At 38.5% G+C, this 24,729-nt stretch overlaps 1 protein-coding gene across 1 annotated transcript; it reads right to left on the bottom strand.

Moving 5' to 3' along the window:
* Positions 1-4,040: 4,040 nt before the first annotated feature.
* Positions 4,041-22,936, bottom strand: LOC133999450 (splicing factor U2AF 65 kDa subunit-like). Its single transcript, XM_062438636.1, is given in 11 exon segments — positions 4,041-4,368; positions 7,367-7,609; positions 9,112-9,198; positions 9,280-9,402; positions 12,447-12,526; positions 12,618-12,756; positions 15,895-16,011; positions 16,102-16,253; positions 17,524-17,627; positions 19,483-19,717; positions 22,814-22,936. Coding segments are annotated over 11 exon segments (1,461 nt in total). The 5' UTR covers positions 22,863-22,936; the 3' UTR covers positions 4,041-4,236.
* Positions 22,937-24,729: the final 1,793 nt, after the last annotated feature.

Below are 24,729 nucleotides of genomic sequence, written 5' to 3'. Positions count from 1 at the left end.
TCTGGAAATTTCAAATAATGGTTTTCTGTTATAAAATGTATTGTTGCGAATGTGAAATATTAACAAACCACTGTTTTTGTTCTTAACTGCAGAACCAAAGAACCAAACAGAAAATCTTTATATGGACAAAGTATGATTGCTACAATAAGCCTGCCATGCTAGGACCAAGCTAGAAAATGTGGTTCACGGCATTTAAACTGTTCGCAGATGCAGAGCTGCCAGCTCTCATGCATTGCCCATGAGACTGAGGCAATTGATATTTTTCGCAGGCTCTCACACCACACATCCATTTTCTCATGCAGTGAAAAAACAAATTCATAATTGATAACATCGTGGTGTGAGAAGAGGATGAACCATGTTGTAGTTGCCCCAAAAGCAGCAGAGGATGACATCAGTATTATGCCTCAATATGGTTGTTTATGTATTACTGCTGGCTGTAAATCAAATTGCCCCCCGGGGATAATAAATATATCTTGAACCTTGAACATTGAACCTTTAGGAGAGCAAAGGCAGCCATCATGAAAGGGAGATATCCAATTCCCACAGTGGATGAGCTCTTACAAGGGATGAACGGATCAGTCACAGAAGGACTACCACCAACCAGAGCTCACACTAGAATCAAAAGTGGAACACATTGGTATTTTCTGGTATAAGAGACTTATATATGGAGTTTCATTGGCTAGTGAACAATATCAACATGAGATTATGACGGCATGGGCTGGCATTGAGGGGGTAAAGAATATTTCCAATGACAAAATCGTTCATACCCCCAACCATGAGCTCACACAACCAACAACTCCATGCACTTCTGAAGAGGTTGTGCTGACCCCAAATACAGAGAAGTATCAATTCAATATGGACAAGCTAATATTCATAGGAATGCTACTCTCACCACTGAAGGAGTGAGAGCTGTAGCTGAGGTGTGAGAGCCTGAGAATGCATCAAAAGAATGCAGCTCTCTGAGTTTAGCTGGCTACAGTAGCTGATTCATAGCCCAGTTTGCCAGTATATCAGAGCCTCTGCGGAGGCTGACTATGAAAGACACACCATTGGACTTCTGGCCAGAGCAAGAAAAAAGTGTTTCAAGTGCTTAAGGAAAGACTAGCTGAGGCTGGCGCTCAACCAATGTCATGGCAGATGCAGGATCGGTTGGCATAGGAGCCATCCTAGTACAAGGACAACAATGAGAAATGGCACTAATATGCTATGTAAACAGAACCATAGCAGACTGTGAATGCAGATATTCTCAAACCGAACATGAAGCCCTTGAGTTAGATGGGCCTACAAAGGGTAGAACCCATATTTATATATTCATATATTTGTACACAAGGCCCCGAAGGCCATCGTCAAAATCATGCACCCATGTTAAACCATGGGTGCAAAAGCTCTAACCATAACTTTAAGGTGGTTCATATCCTAACAAGAAACAGTATTACAGACCCCCTATCCTGAGTGCTGGGAAAGAGGACGACAGAGGAGACTTATGAACACGTGAGGATCGTTTCTACAAATGCAACTCCAAGAGCACAAGAGAAATGTGAGTAGTGAAGGCAAAGGTTCAGAGAGATGAGCATTCAATAAACTCGGTCGTTGAAGTTTCCATTACAGACAGGAGGATGTAATTGATATCAAACAAGTTATGCTCAGAGTAAATAGTGTTAATATTAAGATTAATGATGATTTTACTGGCATGAACTGTTTTACTGAATTGAATTAAGCATTGCAGTTCCTAAGTTTGACCACCGGAGGGTAGTGAAGACTCGATATTTTAAATCATAGACTGTATGGTCTGTTTGGTTTTGGTTTTGTTTCCCCTTTTTTTGTTAGCTTATTTGTTTCCTAAAGTTGAGGAGACATTTGTTGTATAAGTCTGTACTTTCATGACTTCTCCTGTTGCATCTTTTTCACTTTACTTCATATAAAGTTCAATAAACAGAAGAAACCACAATTAAATGAATATGTTTTGTAAGCAGCAGCAACAGCAGCAGTTCTCTTCTACTTGCACAGTTTTTCATGTGCTTGGCAGGTCGTCTGTTCCTGCATCTTAGAGAAGTCGCCACAGTTTTAATGTGGATTTCGAGGCTCAGCTGCTTCTGTCTCTTCATGTAATCCCAGACTTATTCCATGATGTTGAGGTCAGGGCTCAGTGGGGGTCATATCATCTGTTGCAGGACTCCTTGTTCCTCTTGTTGCTGAATATAGTCCTTACTGACCCTGGTTGGATATCTGGGGTCATCGTCATCGGCTGCAGAATAGATTTGGGTGCAATCAGACGCCCATCTGATAGTATTGCACTATTGAGAAGAATCTAAAGTGCCTAAATCGTTGGCACAGTGTTGAATATATAAAATATATGCAGCAGTATTTATTGCAGGATTGTTTGTTGGAACACAGGAGTTCATGTTGTTATAGTATTAACGTTTGTGTCGTCCTCCCGGGTCAAATTGACCCCGTCTGTTTTTACTGTTCCTTCTTTCCTCCCTTCCTTCCTTCCGTCTGTCCTTCCTCCCTTCCTTCCTTTCCTCCCTCCTTTCCTTCCTTCCTCCCTTTCCTTCCTTCTTCCTTCCTCCCTCCCTTCTTCCTCCCTCCTTCATTCCCTCCCTCCTGTCCTTCCTTCCTTTCCTCCCTCCTTTCCTTCTTCATCCCTTCCTTCCTCCCTCCCCCCTTCCTCCCTGCCTCCTACCTTCCTTCCTTCTTTCCTCCCCCCTGTCCTTCCTTCCTTCTTCCCTCCTTTACTTCTTTCTTCCTTCCCCCCTTCCTTCCTCCCTTTCCTTCCTTCTTCCTTCCTCCCTCCCTCCCTTCCTTCCTTCTTCCTCCCTTCCTTCCTCGACTCGAGGACAACAGGAGGGGTTAATACAGATACAACTGATGTTACTACTAAGTTGACAGTGAAATAATATTAACAATACATATCTGTATTATTAGATATAAATGATCCAAGTCTTAATTTCACATAAGGAATCTCACACAGACAGACTGACAGTGGATGAAAGCATTTATTCAAGGCGATGGCAGTGGCAGGGATTGTACAAACTAAAAATGTCCAAAATTTTTAGCAATCCAAAAAACAAAACAAACATATAAAATACAGTAGATGTTAATTATCATTTGATATGTTCCACTTTCTTACTTTAAAATACAGTTTACTTACTCGTTTGTTAATGTCCAAATGCTTTTTGGATTTAGTTGCATCTTAATTTCTGACTGTATTTCTTTTGGATACTGTATTTGTGCTGCGCTCTTCAAGCAGTTCAAAGATATTACATCTTAAATAAAATGCTTTAATTTAACATATTTTCTTTAACAGATGCAAAACAGCACAATTAAAGAATGAAACTTATAAAACGTAAAAGGTGCTTTTTTTGCTTTATCTTTTAAAATCAGACCATGAAGACATTAGATTTTTATATTATTCTGATTTTTACAACAAAGTGCAGAATATTTTTGGTTAGACACATTTTCTAGTGTCGGATAAAAGTTTTTTAACCAAGACAATAATTATTATTATATTATTTTTAAATGTAAGTAAATCTTCAAGTGTGCATTTCTGTCTTTAGACATTAATATTTATTTTTTATTTATTTACAAAATGACAGACGCCATGAAGGACCTTCGAGGCCGTTATAAGAAATGTTTGACATTTGGTCGATGGAAGCAGTACAAGGTGATCGCATCGTTTACGGTTAAGGAACATTAATATGTGACGTATGGAGAGAAAAATATTACTTTTGGAAAAATAAATAAATAAAAACAATAATTCATCTTTCATCATAGCCACACGATAAACATCATGACGGTTTTCTCAAATCTAAATCTAAATGTTTTTGTGCTCAGGAGGGAAATCTAAACATTTGACTGTTGTTTTTTTTCTTCTCATATAGTGCATACTCGATAGACGGCTACTCTGGCGTTGTCAGGCAGTATTAGTTTAGGTTTAGGTAAAGATACATGTCACATTCATTCTACGGCAAATGTAATGTACGCTACAATGAGATCAGTTCACTGTGTGAGTAACAGGCTAAAGCTTGGAGTTAGATATTCAGAAATAGAAACACATTGCAGTCCAGTTTGTTAAGTAGAAGAAGTGGAGTGTGTAATAAAACAAAGTCTTTTTTTTCCTGGTCTAGTCTCTAAAGACACGTTCACAACATTCAGAAGGAGTAAAAGAAAAACCCAAGCTTACAAACAGAAAGGAAGAAAAGGAAACGTCCCGTCACACTCGTCGTCTCTGTGCTTTTAAAACTCGTGTCTGTGATACATGTCGGGATCGTAGTATTTGGTGACGACCACTCTGTTGGCGAACTTGCGGCCGGTGAGGGCTTGCATGGCTTTCTGACAGTCTGCAGCAGAAACGTACTCCACAAAGATCTGCAGGGAGAAACAGGAAGTGAGTCATCAAATGTATAATAATCACTACTAATATATGCAGAGAGAACTTTAAGACCTGTTTGGTTTTATTTCTTTAAACCTCCTGTTGTCCTCGAGTCAAGGAAGGAAGGGAGGAAGAAGGAAGGAAGGGAGGAAGAAGGAAGGAAGGGAGTGGGAAGGATGGAAGGGAGGAAGAAGGAAGGAAAGGAGGGAGGGAGGAAGGAAGAAGGAAGGAAAGGAGGAAAGACGGGAGTAAGAAGGAAGGAAAGGAGGAAGAAGGAAGGAAATGAGGAAAGAAGGGAGGAAGAAGGAAGGAAACGAGGGAGGAAGGAAGGTAGGAGGGAGGGAGGAAACAAGGAAAGAGGGAGGGAGGGAGAAAGGAAAAGAGGAAGGGAGGAAGGAAGGAAAGAAGGACAGAGGAAAGAAGGAAGAAAAGAAGGTAGGAGGGAGGGAGGAAACAAGGAAGGAGGGAGGGATGGAGAAAGGAAAGAAGGAAGGGAGGAAGGAAAGGAAGGAAGGAAGGAGGGAGGGAGGAAGGGAGGACAGAAGGAAGGGAGGAAAGAGAGAGGAAGGAACGAAAGAGAGAAGGAGGGAGGAAGGAAAGAAGGAAGGGAGGGAGGAAGGGAGGACAGAAGGAAGGGATGAAATAGAGAGGAAGGAACAAAAGAGAGAAGGAGGGAGGAAGGAAAGAAGGAAGGGAGGAAGGAAAGGAAGGACAGAAGGAAGGAAGAAAGGGAGGAAAGAAGGAACAGTCAAAACAGACGGGTCTATTTGAGATGATCTGAATATAACCTGCTGGTCAGAGAGTTTAAAGCCTGTCTTAAAACAACAGTCTGGAGCCAAAATGAACAATGAAACATGTTTTTCTTGCTGCAATGATTCCTCCTGTTCATACTGACCATTAGAGGATCTTCATAATGTTCTTCAAAGTCTATCTGAAGCTAATACGAAGCTCCAGACGTCCAAATGAATCAAATCAAGTATCTTTCATCATTGCAATCTTTTTACAGATATCTTCTTGATTTGACAAATGTGGACAGCTGAAGCTTCACATTAGCTTCACATAGACTTTGCACAGAAGGAGGACTGTGGATTTTCTCCTCCATCACTTCACATTATAAGAACATTATGAAGGGATCTTCTAATGTTCAGTATGAACAGGAGGAATGATGACAGCATGAAAAACGTGCCAATATTCATTTGGGCGTTTCACTGTTGATTAAAGGGAGACTGGAAAAGTTGTGAACTCGTCCTTTAAGCCTTATTTGGACTGGATTTATTTCTTCTGGAGGATAACCTGCACTCATCAGGAGTGTGTATGTTGGTGCTGTTAATAAAAAATAATTGGGGCCAAAGTTGCTTACTGTTTTTCAGTCAACTCACCGGTCCTCCTGTAATTAAATATAAATCCCATCTGCAGCAATGTCAAGTGTATCTGAATTTATTTGCTGTTTATCTTTCTACTTTTGTTTTTATCAGCTTGGGGTTAAAATTAGAGTTTCATGTTTTATTGAAGTCAAAACTGCTTTTGCAAAAAAACACAACCATCAGGAGAGCAATGCCCATTTAATGGGCTCTTGTAATGTCAGCTGTGGGTAAGTGCTGGTATTTCCTTTTTGAGCCAATGTTTGTTTACACTATACATTAAAAGTATGTTGATTTAGCGATCAGTACTTCCTGTTTGCAGTGCAGCCATGGATGTACAGATGCTTCACTAGATTACTTTGACCATGAAGAAAACTTAAAAATGTGACGATTCTCAGGCTTTTAAATGTCTTTTTCTCGGATTTATGGAGGTTTACTGGTGAGGAACATTAAACATTATTATATCCTCAGAAAGTGTAAGTCACACTGAATGATATCAATGTGTGTTATGATTTGACTTTTGGAAATGTAATAGGTAACAGATTACTAGTTACCCTATCTAAAATGTAATAAGTAAGGTAACTATTTCAATTATTTAATCAAAGTAATGTAACTTATTACATTTGATTACTTTTCAAATTTTCTAACCAATGTTTTCAGCTGTTAGGGTAAATGTTCCCTCCATCTGTCCTTCCCTCCTTCATTCCTTCCTTCCTCCCTTCCTTCTGTCCTTCCTTCTGTCCTTCCTTCCATCTGTCCTTCCTTCCTTCCTTCCTCCCTCCCTCCCTTCCTTCCATCTGTCCTTCCCTCCTTCATTCCTTCCTTCCTCCCTTCCTTCCTTCCTTCCTTCTGTCCTTCCTTCTTTCCTCCCTTCCTTCCTTCTGTCCTTCCTTCCATCTGTCCTTCCTTCCTTCCTTCCTAACATCTAAGATCAGCTGTTAGGGTAAGTGTTCCCATTAAGCACCAAAATCTAAGTTCAGCTGTTTTTCATGGATACTGACATGATTTATAAGGGAGATTATATCTTATAAAGCAACATTTATCTCTCATTTGAAAATGTATTCATTAGTTCATGTAGATTTTGGAATATAAAATAAAGATATTTGATGAATAAAGTGGGTTTAATTGGTACTGTGACTCCATTTAAGACCATGTGTGCTCCAAATAAGCCCACGTCATGATTTATTTACAAAATATATAACAAAATATTGATTTCAAAGAATTAAAAACAGCAATATATGTATTCAGTAACATGTTAAATATTAAAAAATGATGGAAAAAACCTCCTGAGTAAAATCTTAAAGGTCTGACTTCAGATGTAACCTCCTTTATAATCATTAACATTTTCATAAGTAACTTTAATTTAATGACACATTTGTTCTCAGTAACTGTAACAGAGTATTATTATTGGTTTTATCCTGTTAATTATCTGTCTGTTACCAACCATAGCCCATACTTTCTGGGTGATTTAAATCCTGTCCGACATGATAAGTTAAATTATCGAGGAGCAGAGCTGTTATTTCATTCCTCACCTCCTCCTTTAATATGAGTCCTTCAAATGGGGCTTAAAATTCATTCACAGTCTCTTATGTTTATGTTACTTTCCTGTTAAACAAACATAAAGACTTCACACCTTTCCGCAGCCGGGGACCTCCACTCCGTCGACGGGCCGGGGGATCTCGATGGAGCGGACGCTGCCGTACTTGCAGCACTCCTCTCGGATGTCCTCCAGGATCTCCTCGTAGTCCTCGTCGTCCACCAGCTCCTCGGGCATCACCATGTTGAGAAGGCACAGCACCTCTGTGGGCATGCCCGAGTTCTGCAGCCTCTGGAGGCCCGGCACCTGCAGCATTACCGGGGTCTCTATGATGGAGGTCTGCAGGGAGAGGAAAGGTATGTAGGTAATTACTGTGACTCAATAATCCTACCTGAGCTGATGAGTAATACCCCCCCCCTCCTCCCCCTCTAACTTGTACTGTATCTTTGGCATTACTGGACTGGATAAACGTGTTGGAAGTCATTTTTCCGTTGACCTTTCACTCCCACCATCTGCTATTGTGAGAAGACTGAGCTCCTTTTGTGCCGGAAGAACAGAGACGTCACATCGTAAGACTCTTAATATTTAAGATATTTCAATATTTTTTTCAGTAGGAAAACTACAAGATATAAAGCATTAAATGAATGAATGACAGCTGAAATCCATTTATCTGCTTTAGTTTCAGGATCATGCTGTTGTGAATTAACGTATTTTAGTATATTTCCTCGATTTCATCCTGTTTTATCAGGAAACACATCATTTCTCAACATGAATGAACTCTAATTTAAACATATGGGGGAGTTTTTCCTTGCTGCTGTCGCCAAGTGCTTACTTATGGGGTAAAGTTGGGTCTCTTTAAATTAAATTAAAGATTACGGTCTAGACCTCCTCTATGTGAAAAGTGCCTTTAGATAACTTTTGTTGTAATTTGGCGTTATATAAATAAAATGTAATTGAATATGATTGTGAACAAATGATGACAGAAATTGTGTGTATACTTATTTTTTGCCTGTATTCTTTATTAGTCTATGGTAATTATTACAATCAATATCGGTTAAACTGCCAATCACCTCCTCAATTAATTGCCTAATCTTTAAAGCATTTGAAAAAAGTGAAAAAGGAGTCTAAGATGATGTCTGTAAATGTCTATTTTGTCTGATTAACAGTCAAAAGCTGCAAATTCTCACCTTGAAGAAGCTGAAACAAGAGAATTTTAACATTGCTTTCTTAAATATTACTTTACCCTCCTGTTGTCCTCGAGTCAAGGAAGGAAGAAGGAATGAAGAGAGGAAGGGAGGGAGGAAGGAGGAAGGAAGGAAGGAAGGAAGGAAGGGATGGAGGAAGGAAGGGAGGGAGGAAGAAGGAAGGAAAGGAGTAAGGGAGGAAAGAAGGGAGGGAGGGACAGAGGAAGGAAGTAATTAAGGAAGGAAGGAAGGAAGGAAAGAAGGAAGGAAGGAAGGAAGGAAAGAAGGAAAAGAGGGAGGAAGGAAGGAAGGGAGGAAAGAAGGGAGGAAGGAAGGAAGGAATGAGGGAAGGAGTGAAGGAAAGAAAGAGAGAAGGAGGGAGGAAGGACAGATGGAAGGAAGGACGGAAGGAAAGAAGGAGGGAGGGATGGAGGAAAGAAGGAAGGAGGGAGAAAGGAAAAGAGGAAGGGAGGAACAGTCAAAACAGACGGGGTCAATTTGACCCGGGAGGACGACACGAAGGTTAAAAATCTTAATAAATTATCAAAAAAGTTGCTAATTAATTTTCTAGCAATGAACTTCTCCATTAATCAGCTGATCATTGCAGCTCTAAATCACCCTTTAAGGCTTCTCCAGGTGATAAGGTCTCCTACTCACAGGGTTGGTGTTTTTAGCTCCCACACTGGCCCTCTGGACGATGAGCTTCTTGTCTCCTAGCTGCATGCCATTGAGCCCCGCTACCGCCTGATGAGGAACACACAAAAACCCTCATCAGAGAACACAACCACTGATCCGACTACACTCAAACCGTTCCGTCTCTGTTACCTGATCGGTGGCGCTGATGTCTACATATTCGCAAAAGGCGTAACCTTTGGACAGTGACGTGGCACTGTCCTTCACCAGATTGAAAGCTTTGAGCGGCCCGAATGAAGTCAAGAGCTCCTTAACCTGCAAAAAACAAGTCAGACAACAAGATATGAGACTGATCATTCACAGTGAACTTAATAAGTCAAATCTACTAGTTTCATCCTAAATGTCCTGAATTTGATACTCAACATCAGATCACAAGGAAAAAAAGTCTATTTAACAACAAAATATATGCAATTAAATAGAGTTTGCATGTAGATTTGTTCATTTTACATAATCTCATAATGAGTTTCTACAGTTTGCATTGTAATGCTGATAATTTAAAAAAAAGAAAACAGGAGAGACAGCAGAGCGTAAAAAAGTGTTCAGTAGAGTCGTGAAGTGTTAAAGCTGATGGTGTGTGACCTGGAATATGTCTGAAAACAACATCAGAGAAAACCACAGAGATCATCTGAAGTGTTGAGACACAGAAGGGGTAATAATGATAAGAATAAGAATAATAATAATCTTAAATTTAAACTTTATTTTGACAGAAAGTGGTAAAAATGGTGCAAGATGATAAAAAATAAATGATAATATTAAGAGACGTTTAAAAGATTAGTTGTTTTTTTAAATGTATTTTGCCATCTACAGGCAAACTGCACCAGAATAGTTAAACAATATTCTTACCTTTACTTTTACAGCTGAACAACCCCCCCCCCCCCCCCCAACCCCCCACCTCCAACAATAACCCCAAGTCCTTAAAAAAAAAAACTAAAATCCCCGGGTCCTAAACGCGCTCCAAAAGCATGATGGGAGAAAGAAAGCAGCCAGAAAGGGAGCCTGCTGGCTTAAGGAGTGTATCCGTGTGAGGACCAGAATGTCTTACTTGCCTTGTGTTACATGTTGGCATGGCAGCAGTAGATCAGTACTACTGAACAAATTATGAGCGCAGACTTAACGATCTTACAGGCCCCTAGCTGGGGACAAAGTGGGGGAACAAAAATGAAAGAGCTGTGAGTATCAACGCAGTGGCAACGACTGCAAGTATTAAAAGAAATAAGTCAGTGATAATAATATACATCAGGCTACATGTGCTCGGTTAGTCGTAACGAGACAGAATGGACAGAATAAAAATCACTGTGGAGCAGGTGTCTGCCCGCCTCAGAGAAAAGATGGAGCTCTACAGCTGTTCACAGAGGTATGAAGGCCTATTTATCAGCAAATAATCACCCTGACTTTTGATATTCTCAAAGATAAAGTCCACCTTCAGATCTTCTCATTCTTTTAACAGTGATTAATGCAGTTTTTAAGTTGTTAAGTGACTTTTTTTTTGGGTGCATTTTACCTCAATCTGCCTGATTTTACAGAATAACCCACATCCACAAATGAGGCCTGAACTTATAGCTCTCAGTTATATATTAGTGCAAAAAATATGGTTTAAACCAACAATTATTTTCTGTACTGATCAATCAGTCAAGTATACAATGTAGAAAAACAGTGAAAAATGCTGATTTACAGACAAGATATTCATTGAACAAATGCTATACAACAGTAAAAAAAAGCAAGAAGTTTTCCATATGTGAGAAAATATTATACTTTTCTTGATAAATCACCTATACAGGATATTAACTGTATTGATTAATTGCTCTATTTATCAACGAATTATTGAATCAACTGATCATATTGCTGTCTAAAGAGATAAAAATCTGTCTTCATCCATGCAAGATGTGGCATAAATGGTCCAATTTCTTGCACTGATGTGATTGGTTTAAAAATAAAAAGTGTTTAATAAATCATTTAAAATACATCAATGTGTGAATCAGTGCACTTGCATGATTGTATGGCTGCTTAAAGACGCGCTGTGGAGTTTGTGACTGCTGGTATCTTCATGGAGAAAAGTTTCTAAAAGTTTGTCCTGGTTCTGTAAATATTCTCAAGCATGCAGGTGACACCTAGAAAAGTAGTAGGGTGCCAACAAAGGCGACAAAGAAGAAGGATTCAGGCTAGTAAAGTAGCTTCAAATATTAAATGAATGAATAAAAAAACAATATTTACAAATGTTGTATGAGGAAGGAAATGCATTATTTAGGCTGCACGGTAGTTTAGTGGTTAGCATGGCAACCATCACAGACATGTATATTAGGGTTCATACTTCTGTCAGAGTGTGTGTGTGTGTGTGTGTGTGTGTGTGTGTGTGTGTGTATGAGGATCACTTTCCCCATGGTGAAAGATAAAGTTCTCCTTCTTCTTCTTCTTCTTCAATATTTTAATTAGAGTGTTTGTTTACTAGAAAACTCCACAGGGCATCTTTAATAAGTAAACAGCTGGTTACTAGTGTGTTTGGAAATGGGGTCATTGCAGCTGCACCATTATTATAACAAAATAAACAGTTACAGTAGAAAAGCTTTAGTGTCTATAGAGGACGATTTAGCCTTTTTTTGATTTTAACATTTGAGGGAAAAACTGTGAGAATAAGAAAATGAAAATTCGCTCTGATATCCTGAAGCACTGACAGCTGATTTTTTTATATCATTTAAATAAAAACAATTTAGAAAAATTTAGAGAAGGTTTCTGAAGGTGGACTTTTTCTCTTTGACAAAATACTGACTCAAATAAAAAAAGGGAGCAACATGTCAAGTTTAACGGGCCTCTCATGTAAATACTGGACTGTGCTTACCTTTCTTAAAATCAGTTTGCTTAACATGAGAAAGGTATAAGCAGTTTACTTAGAAAAGCCGAGTCACAAAAAAGCCTTGCATCTTTTTTTTTCTTCTTTTTTTTTGTTACAATATTCATATGATTAATAACAGAGAACATGCTGTATGTTTAATATAAAAATACAGTGTGAATACTTTAAATTTCACCTAATTAAATATCAATATTACCTTTATCTCTTCTTATCTTTTTGCAGCTCTGTTCTCATTTCTTTATCTCTTTATCTACCATCAGAAAATGTGTTGTCTTAATATTATGGGGTCACGTTCTACTTCAAGATAAACATTAGCTAACATTTTTTTAACAGGAAGATTTTTTACTTACTGTTCTTTTTTGTTCAAAATGTAATCCTATTTAAAGCATGTTTAATTGTGCTAACAACGTCAGCAAAGTGAGTGCTGCTGTTCAGTCTGCTCTCAGTTAAATACCTGGTCATCGTTCAGGTAGTTAGGCAGGCCTCCTATGAACAGTTTATGAGGGGAATCGGGAACGACTGTGGAGACGACACCTGTGAAGAAAAGAGGACAAAAAAAAAAAAGGTTAAAATCCAAATCGAAGTTTTTCTGTATCGCATCGTTATTAATCTGTCGGTGACGAACCTGGGACGTGGAAAGCAGGCTGCTCTGAGATACCCGGTAACGGCCGATAGTCGTGAGGTCTTCTGATCTTCAAAGACTGACCCTGGAAAATGATTCCATCGAAGGCCATGGCCTGCGTCGTCTCATCCACGGACCGAAACTAGAGAAGGAGAATCATTATGAGACAAAACGCAACCACTGATAGTTACATGATGCAAACTTCTAACATGTAAAAGAGGTGATAATATAGTGCAGTTACTTAGCATCTACAGTAAATGTAATAGTAATTCATGAGGCATTAATCTACTGGCTAACTAGAGATCCCACTATAATAAATCAACAATCACTGTACTGCACATGTAAAGAAATGGTAAATGTACTTATATAGGGCTCTTTTAGTCTTTTTAACCACTCAAAGTGCTTTTACACTACATGTCACATTCACTCACACGTTCATACACTGATGGCAGGCGCTTCCACACAGGCTGCCAACCTGCTCATCAGGAGGAAGCTAACACTCACACAGACATTCACATTCACACGTCGTTGGCACAGCCATTGGGAGCAATTTGGGGTTAAGTATCTTGTCCAAGGACACATCCGACACGTGGACCGGAGGAGCCGGACCGCCAAATCTTCCGATTAGTGGACGAGCACGTTCTACTTCCTGAACCACAGCCGCTCAAATGTGTGGTTAAAATATGTTGGAGGTTCAGTTTCTCGCTTTTAGTGCTTTTTCTCGAAGAAATTCGTGATAAAATGCAGAAATGTTGAGCCCAACAGTCATCTGCTGTTTTGATTTTGGTAATAAATAATCTGAAGGAATCATTTCAGAAGCCACAACTTAAATCTGGGAAGTAGAGAGAAAAATGATGGTTTCTGTGTCTTGGCTGTAGGACTGCAACTAACAATTATTTTCATCATTAATTATTTGATTAGTCTATGAAATGTCATGACATATCTAAAAATGTTGGTCTTGCTTTCACTCGAGTCTAAGACGACATCCTTAAATATCTGGTTTTGTTCCTCCAACTGTCCAAAACCTACAAATATTCAGTTTACAACAAAATAAAACAAAGTAGAAAAGCAGGAAGTTCTCACAGTGGAGGAGCTGGAACCATAGAAGGCATTTACTTTACATAATAGATGACTAACTTACTAATCAACTAAACAATTGCAACAACAACAACCAATGGCTGCAGCTCTAAGCTGAAATATGTTCAGCTTGTTACGGTTTCTAACAAGTATGCAAACATCTCTGCTCATATAAACGATAAGAGAATGTGAAACCCAGTGTGATTAGGCCTTAATCGTTCGTTATATCCAACATAAATTATAAATGTTGGAACTGGCAGAGCTCTGCTGCTCCCTTTAATACTGTAAAAAAACTCTAAAAACCTCAAGCCTTATTATTTATTGAGCCAATAAAAGTCTCAGTATGTGGATGTGCTGTCCTGTGTGAGCCATTAAAGCTCAGTTAAAGCTTTAAACTGCTGTCTTTAGTTATAACCTCACAGCTCATAAAGGCTCCAGGTAGACAAAGATCATCCTGACATCACTGTTCTTATAATTAAAATTGGCTGATTTAAAGAAAAGCTTCATTTTAATTGGCTTTGCTGCCACGTGGATCATGTGTGAGTTGTTGATAGGGTCTAAAAAATATAAATGATTTATAGTACAATGGTTTGTTTGGCTGTGTACTGAAATCTAGACTGAATGTAAAGATGGTTTGACTTCAGGTATATTTCGGTATATATAGTACATGTACTACTTTATTTATTTATTTTATTTGTCTCACTCTCTATATATATAAAAATCTTGCTGTTTTGAATCAGTTTCTATTGTTTTGAGGAGATCAAAATCAATAGTCCTGCTAGAAACGGAGCTGTAATGTGATATATTGTTCTAAATAACGTTAAAAGACTGCAGAATCAAGACTCATAAAATCAATTGCATTTGAACATTGTATAACAATCGCTCATATGGACTTCTCTTACTATGATACTTTTACTATACTGCTACTTTGTTCTGTTTTAGCTCACTTGATGCAGCATCAGAACATTACAGGTTAAAGTCTCTCACGGTGCCTGATGACATAAGTTTAAGATATCCTCTCAAAACATCACACAGCGCTTCGTAATACACACACAAACACTTTTTTACAGCTCTTGGAAGTATGGCGGGAACTGTTTTACCTTTCGTCGTGTGATCGCAATGTAAACAGATAAATACAGTGTTCATGTCACAAAGGAATCTAACAGGAATGTGTGCTTGCATGTCTGTGATTGGCCAACGCTGCCCCCCTTTTGCCTTTATGACGTTGCAATGCAGCAACTTTTATATCAGACAACCCTGAGCCCTCTGTGGTGGCGTCCCTGCTGAGTCAACGTTTTTTTTTTCACACAGGGCCAATATCCCTCTAATGAACACGTTCTACTTTAATTTATACAGAAATCAAAGTGTAAAAAGACAGTTTGCTGCTTTAAAGTAGGTTAGACTGAACTATTTATTGACTCAAAGACGGCCTGTAAAACACAGTAAAACAGTGAAGTGGCTTTTTACACTTCGGTTTTGTACGAATTAAACAAATTAGATACAACGGGTTAATTAGTGAGCTTTACTTGATGGCAGCTGAATCTACCAGTTCCCCCTGTTTCCAGTCCAGGGGAGTTCTGGTCCTCTGAAATGAGGCCAACACGGAAGTAACTTAAAACTGCATTCTATCAAAAGGCCACCAGGGGGCGACCGTTTTGGTGTCAAAAGGACTTCCGTCTCAATACAAGTCAATGGAGAATTCACCAACTTCTCACTTGATTTCTAACCTCCGTAAACGTTTTAAAATGTGTTTATGGTCTCAATCGCTAGTTTAAAGCCTTCTTCAATGCAGTATGATGTTCATTTGGGACATTTTGGCCTCCCTGATTTTATATGTGACGATAAAGCAGGGTATGCATTAGGGTGTGGCTACGTCGTGATTGACAGGTTGATTGGTTCACAGGTTCAGGAGGGCGCCTCATGCTCCTCCTGATGCCCATATAAGTAGAATCCGTGTTTTTTTTTTACCCGGCATGCACCGGAAATTTTCAAGATGGCGCTGCCCAGATCCGAAACTATTCGCTTCCAAGCAGCAGTCCACAAACCAATGGGTGACGTCACGGATGTTACGTCCATTTTATATACAGTCTATGTTCCAGTCATTACGCTAACCTACGCTAACAGGCTGCCTGCTGAAGCTTCAGATGTGAGCTTCAGATTTAAGACTCAGCTGTATCAAACTATCTAAACTGAAGTTTCATACCTCTAGGAAAGCAAAGTTTTTATCCTGATTGATCTGCACGGCGAGTACAGGGTTGCTCGGGGCTTGTGAGAGGCCTGCGAGACGCATCTGGGCGTTGAAGAACTCTGCCATGGACTCCTGAAGAGACAAAAACACTTCCACATATGAGTGTTTGGTAATAAAATCAGAGGAATAACCAGAAAGATGAACAAAAAAGAGCAACTTTACCTCAGTTACTCCAAAGGGAATATTTCCAACGTAGAGGCGTCTGGCTTGTCTCGTCATCTGGCTGCCAACAACGGGCACTTGTGTCGGCGCAGCAGCCACTCCAGTGGTGGTGGACGTTGCCAGCAGAGCTATTGTTGGTATCTGCCCGGCCGCTGAAGGGGAAGAACAGAAGAGAGCATGCGAGGAACGTCACCTTCGGCTACAGAAGCGCTACCATCTGAACCCTCTGTTGCTTTATCTGTAATTGCAGATTCATTTGTAGGGAGCATTAATGCGTCAGCTACTTAAATCTGTGTGTTTTTCCGCCTTGAGTCCAGCTCCAAGAAATGTTTTAAGACTTCTTTGTGCGTCTTTATTTTTCTGCCTACTGTATAAAAAGCAATAAATGTGTATTTTTACTCTTAGATGGATTATTGGTTTAAGTAAACAAACTATTTAAAGGGATCAACAGAAACCTAATTATCCATAACAAATTAAATTAAGTGAGAGAGAGAGAGCAGTGTTAATTAAATCCTTTGGTATATGTATTATTATTTAAATTTTTCTGGGAAATTAACCAAAATAAATGCTCACAGATAAAGCAAAAAAGACAGTAAATACCTGACTAATCACAGCACTTAAAGAAATCATATGCTGCAGTATTACAGCAGACTCTAAGATCATTGATGTACAACACTCTCTATTACCACCTCGTCTACGGTCTGCTGCAGAGCTTTCCAGCCTGTGAGTCAGACAGGAGAGCTGAAGGGCAGCGTGAAGGCAGAGACGTGAGCCAGAGATACTGACAGAGGAGCATGGCCCATCTTCTAAAAACAACATTAGTTATTGTAGTTTGGCTGCTTGTCAATAATCATCTCAGTTGGAAGCTGCAGCAGCGGTGACGGTGACACACAGTTCATGGAGGCAGTTAAAGTACTTTATAACACTAAGTGCCTGAATAGCTGCAATTTGCATAAAAATTCCTATTCTTTTTTTTTATTTTTTAGGTTCATAACTCATCAAATCTGAACACACAGACATGATGCACATATTTTTAGATTCACAGTGACTTACACTCTGCAAAGGTATCACTACACTCCTAGTTGCTTATTCTGCTCAAGGTGCCATTGTAAACAAATAAAAAATAGATATTAAAACTATAGATATCATTTACAGTAGACACCCTACTGCAATACATAAACTCCACAGTTGTTATCTTTGCATCTGGTTAGTTAATTGCAAATATTTCCTTTACCGTGGAATAAAGCTTGACCTGGTCTTAGTCTCAACCTGGTTTGAACCCTTCTCAAGTCTTGGCTGCAGCTTGGCTCAGGTCTGGATACCAGCTCAGAGGAATCAATGCATGCAGACTTCTGAAAGAACTAGTCGTAGGTGTAGTCTGAGTCAGAGCCTGAACGCAGCGCAGAGGACTTGAAGACATACCTTGCATAGCTTTATATTGCATTGGTGTGATGTGTTCAAAGCCAGGCGGAGGCACATCCCAGTATTTGCAGGTTCTTTTCTTCCTCGTTCGCCTCGGAGAATGGCTGCATGCGGAAAATAAAAGAAGATGAACAAAATATGAGCTCGAGTAGAGGAGAAAAACCTGTTTATTGTGTAGTTGTGGGTTTCGAAATGACACTTTCAATGTTGCTATGTCGTCCATCTCCTCACAAACAGTCAGCTAATCTACACAGAAATGAAGTTGTAGCTGAATTGGACCCAGGCAGGGAGTTCTGGAAATGAGGCCAACGTGGAAGTAACTTAAAACTGCATTCAATCAAAAGGCCACCAGGGGGCGACCGTTTTGGTGTCAAAAGGACTTCCGTCTCTATACAAGTCAATGGAGAATTCACCAACTTCTCACTTGATTTCTAACCTCAGTAAACGTTTTCAAAATGTGTTTATGGTCTCAATCGCTAGTTTAAAGCCTTCTTCAATGCAGTATGATGTTCATTTGTGAAATTTTGGCCTCCCTGATTTTATATTTGACGATAAAGCAGGGTATGCATTAGGGCGTGGCTACGTCGTGATTGACAGGTTGATTGGTTCACAGGTTCAGGAGGGCGCCTCATGCCCCTCCTGATGCCCATATAAGTAGAATCCGTGTTTTTATTTTTCCCAGCATGCACCTGAAATTTTCAAGATAGCGCTGCTCAGATCCGAAACTATTGGCTTCCGAGCAGCAGTCCACAAACCAATGGGTGACGTCACGGATGTTACGTCCATTTTATATACAGTCTATGATTGGACCAGAACTGTGACCCAGTATTTGCAGGTCCTTTTCTTCCTCGTTCACCTCGGAGAAAGGCTGCATGCAAAAAAATAAGAGAAAATGAACAAAATATATAAACTCAGGCAGAAAAGAAACAACTGTGTAATTATTTGTGAGTTTTCTAAATGATGCTTTTAATGTTGCTGCATGGTCCATCTCCTCACAAACAGTCTACATGACCATATAAACTCATTACATTATTTAAATTGGATAGTTTTCCATTGAATATACTACGTTAAAAACGGCTAATCTGCACAGAAATTAAGTTGCAGTTGTTAACAATGACTGGAAGATTTTGGCGTTGAACTGAAAAAGGAAACATTGGCATTGAAACACTTAACGGCCTTTTGTAACTCTGTAATCTTGCAGCAGCAGCAGCAGCTCCAGTCCTGCGTCGGGGAGAACATGATCCGATAAACCGATCCGTGCAGATCTTTACCGCTGCCTCTAATGTCCCTGCAGCATTTTGATATGTGATATAATTCCTTTTGGAAGATAAATATCGGCTCTCACTGATGAAATCAAACAATTGTTGCTGCCACGTTTGTTTGTCTGCATGTAAATGAAAATATGTAGAATGAAACAAAAGTGCTGTTTCCAGGGCTTCATATGTACAGATGTTACAAGATTTAAATAAATATGAATGTATAAAATGAACAGATATTAAACAATGTAAGATGTGATGGAGAAGAGTAAAAAACAAAACCTGACAGTGGGGCTTAATCAAGGCACTCTCTCCAGTGCAAGGCTTTACATTAACCAAAGAAAAAAGAGAAAAGTAAGATTAGGAAGAAAGAAAAGGAAGGTCAAAAGAGAGAATAAGATTTCACAAGATAACACGAGATATTCTGTGACCCTTTATTTGTCTTAATAAGTCGGGGGCTCGTCTGTTCCATGTTGTTTTTAGATATACATGTTGATATAAAACAGAGAAAAGTTACAAATCTTCACATTTTAGAAGCTGAAACCAGAAAATATTTTGCATTTTTTCCCAATGTTTTTACTTGAATATGAAGATTATAAAAACAGCTGCCAATTACATTTCCATCAATTGACTCATCTCATCAGCTGTGTGCAGTAGCTTCATGAATCCACTGTGTTACTCATGCTTAGACGGGTGCATTTACACATTAAAGCTGTGATGTCTGCCTCACCAGACTGGGTCACTTCCTCCCACTCACCTGTGCTTCTTGTGGTCCCGAGAGGAACTCCTGCGGTCCCGGCTCTTCCTGTCTCTGCTGCGGCTTCTCTTCTCGCGGCTGCGGCTCCCTCGGTCTTTGCTCCAGCTGCGGTGTTTGTCGCCTCGGCCGCCCGCTGATCCGCTGCGACTCCTCTTTTTGTGTGTCCTTTCTCTTTCTCTCTCTGTGTGTGTGTAATCAGCAGGCAAATAATTAACATTGTCACACACATAATTACCCAGTAAATACACAAGTGATTCACCTGTTTTTATCTTTCTAATTCAACAGGACTCCTTCTATAATTACTGTACCTGAGTGATAGTATTTCACAGCACTAACTGCAGGTAATTACAATTATTGGACAAGCTAGTAGCAGTGCATCATTGCATACTAACGTCTCCTCTCTGTATTAATTACCTCCAACCTGCTCTGATACTCTCCAGTCTCCTCTGTGTTGTCGTCATGCCAACACGTTATATTTCTTGGAGGAGTCTGACAGTTTAATGCGGCCATGCTTCTTAGCAAAGGAGGAATGTCTGGAATAACATGACTGAAGAGCTCTTAGCAAATCAATAAGAGGTACTATTCATTTCAGTGTACTGTAGATCTGATCCGATGGATGGCTTCAGCTTGATTACATGTCAACTTTTAGACCTGGTACTTTTATCTCATCTTTTTCTTTTTGTATCTAGGAAGATTTCATGTGCTGTAAGTTACTCCAGTGTACTACTTCACTGTGCTAGACTTTATTGATTTTAAGATGTTTAAATTATCTATGAATTATTGATTAATCGATTGGAATTGGAATTAGGCTTAGAAATTTGGGGAAAATGTTCTAAATATGGCGTCTTTAAATGTCTTGTTTTGTCCAACAGGCCAAATGTATCCAGTTTATTATCACATGAGATGAGCAGCAAATACTTCTATTGAAGAAGCTAAACAAGGGAGAGTCTGACACTTTCAGTATTAAAAAAAATGACTAAAATAATAAGAGTTGTATTTTGTTAAAGTTTGTAAGTTATGAAGGGGATGGTGTTAATGATGAGCATGTTTTATTATCATTATCATTGATAAAAGGGGAATAACTCCAAGTAGTGGTGATTTTTATTTTTTTATTTTAATAATTGTCAAGCTCTCAATCAAACTTTATTCATTAAGCACCTTTCAAACAGGTCAGTGCAGTTCAAAGTGCTTCACAGACGACTGACAAGCCAATAAAAAGAGATAATAAATGTAGACAGTTAACAGTAAAATAATTGTGGACTAATGCAAACAAGAAATAATATAAAAATGGAATAGAAATAAGATTTTAAAGCTATAATAATAATAATCGAAATAAAATCAATAAGGGGTTGGTATACAAATATATAATAATATTAATAATGGAATAAAAGGTAAATTAAAATGTTACAATATGAATATAATAAAATAAGTGGATATAATAAAGTAAAGTAATGTCTATAGATTATTCTGAATGTCGTTTATTGTACATTTACAAGTTAAAATCCTGCATTTAAATCCCTCCTTAAGTTAAAGTATATAAGTGCTTCCAGCTAAACTTACTTACAGTATAAAGTTATTTATAGAAACATATTATAGTGTACTGTTTAACTGTAATATGAGAAACTTTGTGACCCAGCCGCCATGTTGAAGACGAACATGGGAAGGACAGGGAGGGAATCACACATGCACGCTCACATGCACGCTCACATGCACACTCAGTCAACAAAGAACAGAGAAGCTCATATAACAGCTTAAACACAGAGAGGACGTGTGACTTCATTCTCTGTTCAGGACGTCATTACTTCACTACATGTTTGCATGACAAACAGACCAACTGTTCATTTAAAGAGGCTGAGTGTCAGATACTGCAACTTTAAGTCAAAGTAATAATGCTACAATGTAAAAGTATTGAATTACAAGTAATCTGTAATGCATTAAAATCCAAAAACAAAGTATTTTCACTTTCTGTTGATTTCCCAGAAGGAAGACTTCATTTCCCATGAGCCTCAGCTCCTCGTCATGTTGTTAAACTCTTGGGTAGCTTGTGTATTTGTTTTGGAGACCAGTGAAAGAAAGAAAACTATTTTTAATATGTTTTTCTTTTCTTTTTAAACACAGCCTTTTGCAGGATGCATAGTGATGAGGTGATGCATCTATAATATTATTTTACAAGCCATGCCATATCTTATTTTATTTCCCATTGAAACTTTCAGAAAATTACTAATTACCCTATTTAAAATGCAATACGTAATGTAACTATTTCAAATACTTAATCAAAGTAATGTAACTTATTACATTTGATTACTTTATTTTCTAACCAATGTTTTCAGCTGTTAGGGTATGTGTTCCCATTAAGCATCAAAATCTAAGTCCAGCTGTTTTTCATGGATACTGACATGATTTATAAGAGAGATCATTTCTTATAAAGCAACATTTATCTCTCATTTGAAAATGTTTCCATTAGTTTATGTAGATTTTAGAATATAAAATAAAGATATTTGATGAATAAAGTCAAATGTCTGGCATGAGCTTAATTGGTACTGTGACACAATTTAAGCCCATGTGTGCTCCAAATAAGCCCATGTCATGATATATTTACAAAATATTAAAACATATATTGATTTTAAAGAATTAAAAACAGCAATATATGTATTCAGTAACATTTTAAATATTAAAAAATGAGGGAAAAACCCTCCTGAGCAAAATCTTAAAGGTCTGACTTCAGATGTAACCTCCTTTCCATTTTCATAAATGTAATTTAATGACATTTTTTCCCAATAACTGTAACAGATTACAGTTACATTTATTTTGCCATTAAACTAGATAACACCATTACATGTCGCCTAAATACTCCCCAACACTGCTCATAACCAATAAAAAAAAGTTCCTTGCAGTAACTTTAAGTAAAAGCATCTGAGCACTTCTTCCAACACTGACTGCAGGTCTCACAATCTGATGGGTCACCAAATACAGTGTAACACCGGTGCACAGACAGGCTGCCTTCAGTGCGGTGCAGCAGTGTCTATGTAGTGGCTATGAGAGGTGAGGAAGAGGTGACTGTCTGCATGATGCATCACAAACCTACATACTGACATGAAAAACAGCACAAGCCTGAGTCCCAGCAGCGTTTACCGCGCACTAAAGTTGCTGTCAGGTCAGGTTAATAACTCATTCATAAAATAAACAGGGGGGGCTGACGTTACGCACTGTGTGGAGAGGTGCATTGCTAGCTTGCAGACTGAATTGGGGGCACAGACACAGACCGTCAAACACTTACCTTGTCGATTTTCACTCAGCTGTTTCTCAAATTCCTCGAAATCCGACATTATGCTTTGTTATGTTTCTGCGTAAAGATGAGCAGGTCTGGCTCGTCTGTCTGAGGGGGAAAGACGGCAGCCTGTCCGCTGTATCAGTGCAGCAATAAAAACCACTGAAATCTCCCCCTTGGTGTCAAGATAGACACTGTAAACACACAACATCCGGTTATACCTTCAAAATGCAACCATACAGCCTCACTGAGGGTGATTTAAAACCTCCTTCTGCTCAAAAATAAGGGTTTCTTCTTGTGCATAATGATGCATGTGCAGAGTTTGACACTAGAAGGCAGTTCTCAAGGTTTCTCTGTGCTCGTTAAAGTTGAGATGAAATGGAAAATGGGCACAGTGGTGCAGCACTGTCACCTCACAGCAGGAGGGTTTAACTGGGGTCCAATTATATGTGGGGTTTGCATGTTCTCCCTGTGCCTGCATGGGTTCTCTACTGGTGCTCTGACATCCTCCCACAGAGTGAAAAACATGCAGGTTAGGTTAAGTGGTGACTGCAAATTGGATGTAAGTGTGAATCTGGAGGAGAGGATAAGATGCCTAAAAATGCCTTTTACACCCTTTTAGATTGTATTATATTGTTCACCTGTTAAACAATATGCCAAAAAAACTGTTTCTTTTTATTCTTATATTATAATAAATCAAAATATGACATGTTTAACTAGCCAATTCCAACCAATAATCTCATGACTTCAGTTCTTAGTGGCACAGAGCTGATATTAATTATGATATACTCACTTTTCAACATTTAAATCAGAATCTTCCTAACGTTATGTCCCGCCTGCCTGTCCTGTTTCACTTGAAAATATGTCAAAATGTCAAAATAAAATAGGAATATATGGATTGACTTTACACAGTTGGAGCAATAAGCTCAAATTGGATTACACAGATGTATAAATAAAGTCAGTGAAGAGCCAACTGAAATGAAATGAAATTAATTAGACACCTAGAAAAACACGTTAAAAGATGAATGTAAAATATAATTACGTACTTAATTAAGGGTATATTATGCTTTTAAGAAGACTTGGTAAATAATAATGTATGTATGTATATGTTTGTAAATCATCTTTAGCTACCAGTAAGAATAATACGTTAATATTAAGATATTCAGACTTTAGATTTAAAACTTTTGGATCCGTTAAAGATACCAAATGTGCAAGGCAGCAAAATAAAGAAATAAATCTGCATCACAATTGTTGCAAAAAACAATAAAGAAAACATAGAAATCTGTGTAATCACTCATTCATTCAGTAATTCATTCAAGTTTTAAATTGCACAAGAACTCACTCATTTAATGCTTTTATTGTGATGGTGGTGTCAATATCCGGCCAGTGTGTGTGTAACCTTTATAACTTGATTGACAAAATCTTCCAGCTTTAATTTCTTCACACACACACACACACACACACACACACACACACACACACACACACACACACACACACACACACACACACACACACACACACACACACACACACACACACACACACACACAGAGGGCTGTTTACATTGACTCACATTCATCGTAACTTAGCCTTAAACCAAGTCATCAAATATGAGTATGAGGACTTTTGTCATTTTTGAGGACGGTCCCCACAATGTCACTAAATCAAGTAATACCTGGTACACACATATAGAGATATTTTACCTAGTTGGGTAAAAAAAAAAATCAAAGCAGAACTGCTGATGTTAGGATTCACTTATACATATTTTTTTGTTTACACACCTTACCAAGAAAAGGTCAAATATAAAATTTAAACACAGGCTGACAATCTTACACACATGTCAAATCAAACGAAAACAAAAAAAACAGTAGTGGAGCTTTAATAAAATATTCTTTGTAATTAAAATGTGCCAGTGGTTTGCA

Source organism: Scomber scombrus, chromosome 18 (assembly GCF_963691925.1).
Source record: "Scomber scombrus chromosome 18, fScoSco1.1, whole genome shotgun sequence".
Taxonomy (NCBI): domain Eukaryota; kingdom Metazoa; phylum Chordata; class Actinopteri; order Scombriformes; family Scombridae; genus Scomber; species Scomber scombrus.
The sequence above is the reverse complement of the archived record's forward strand: the minus strand, read 5'-3'. Positions and strand labels throughout refer to the sequence as shown.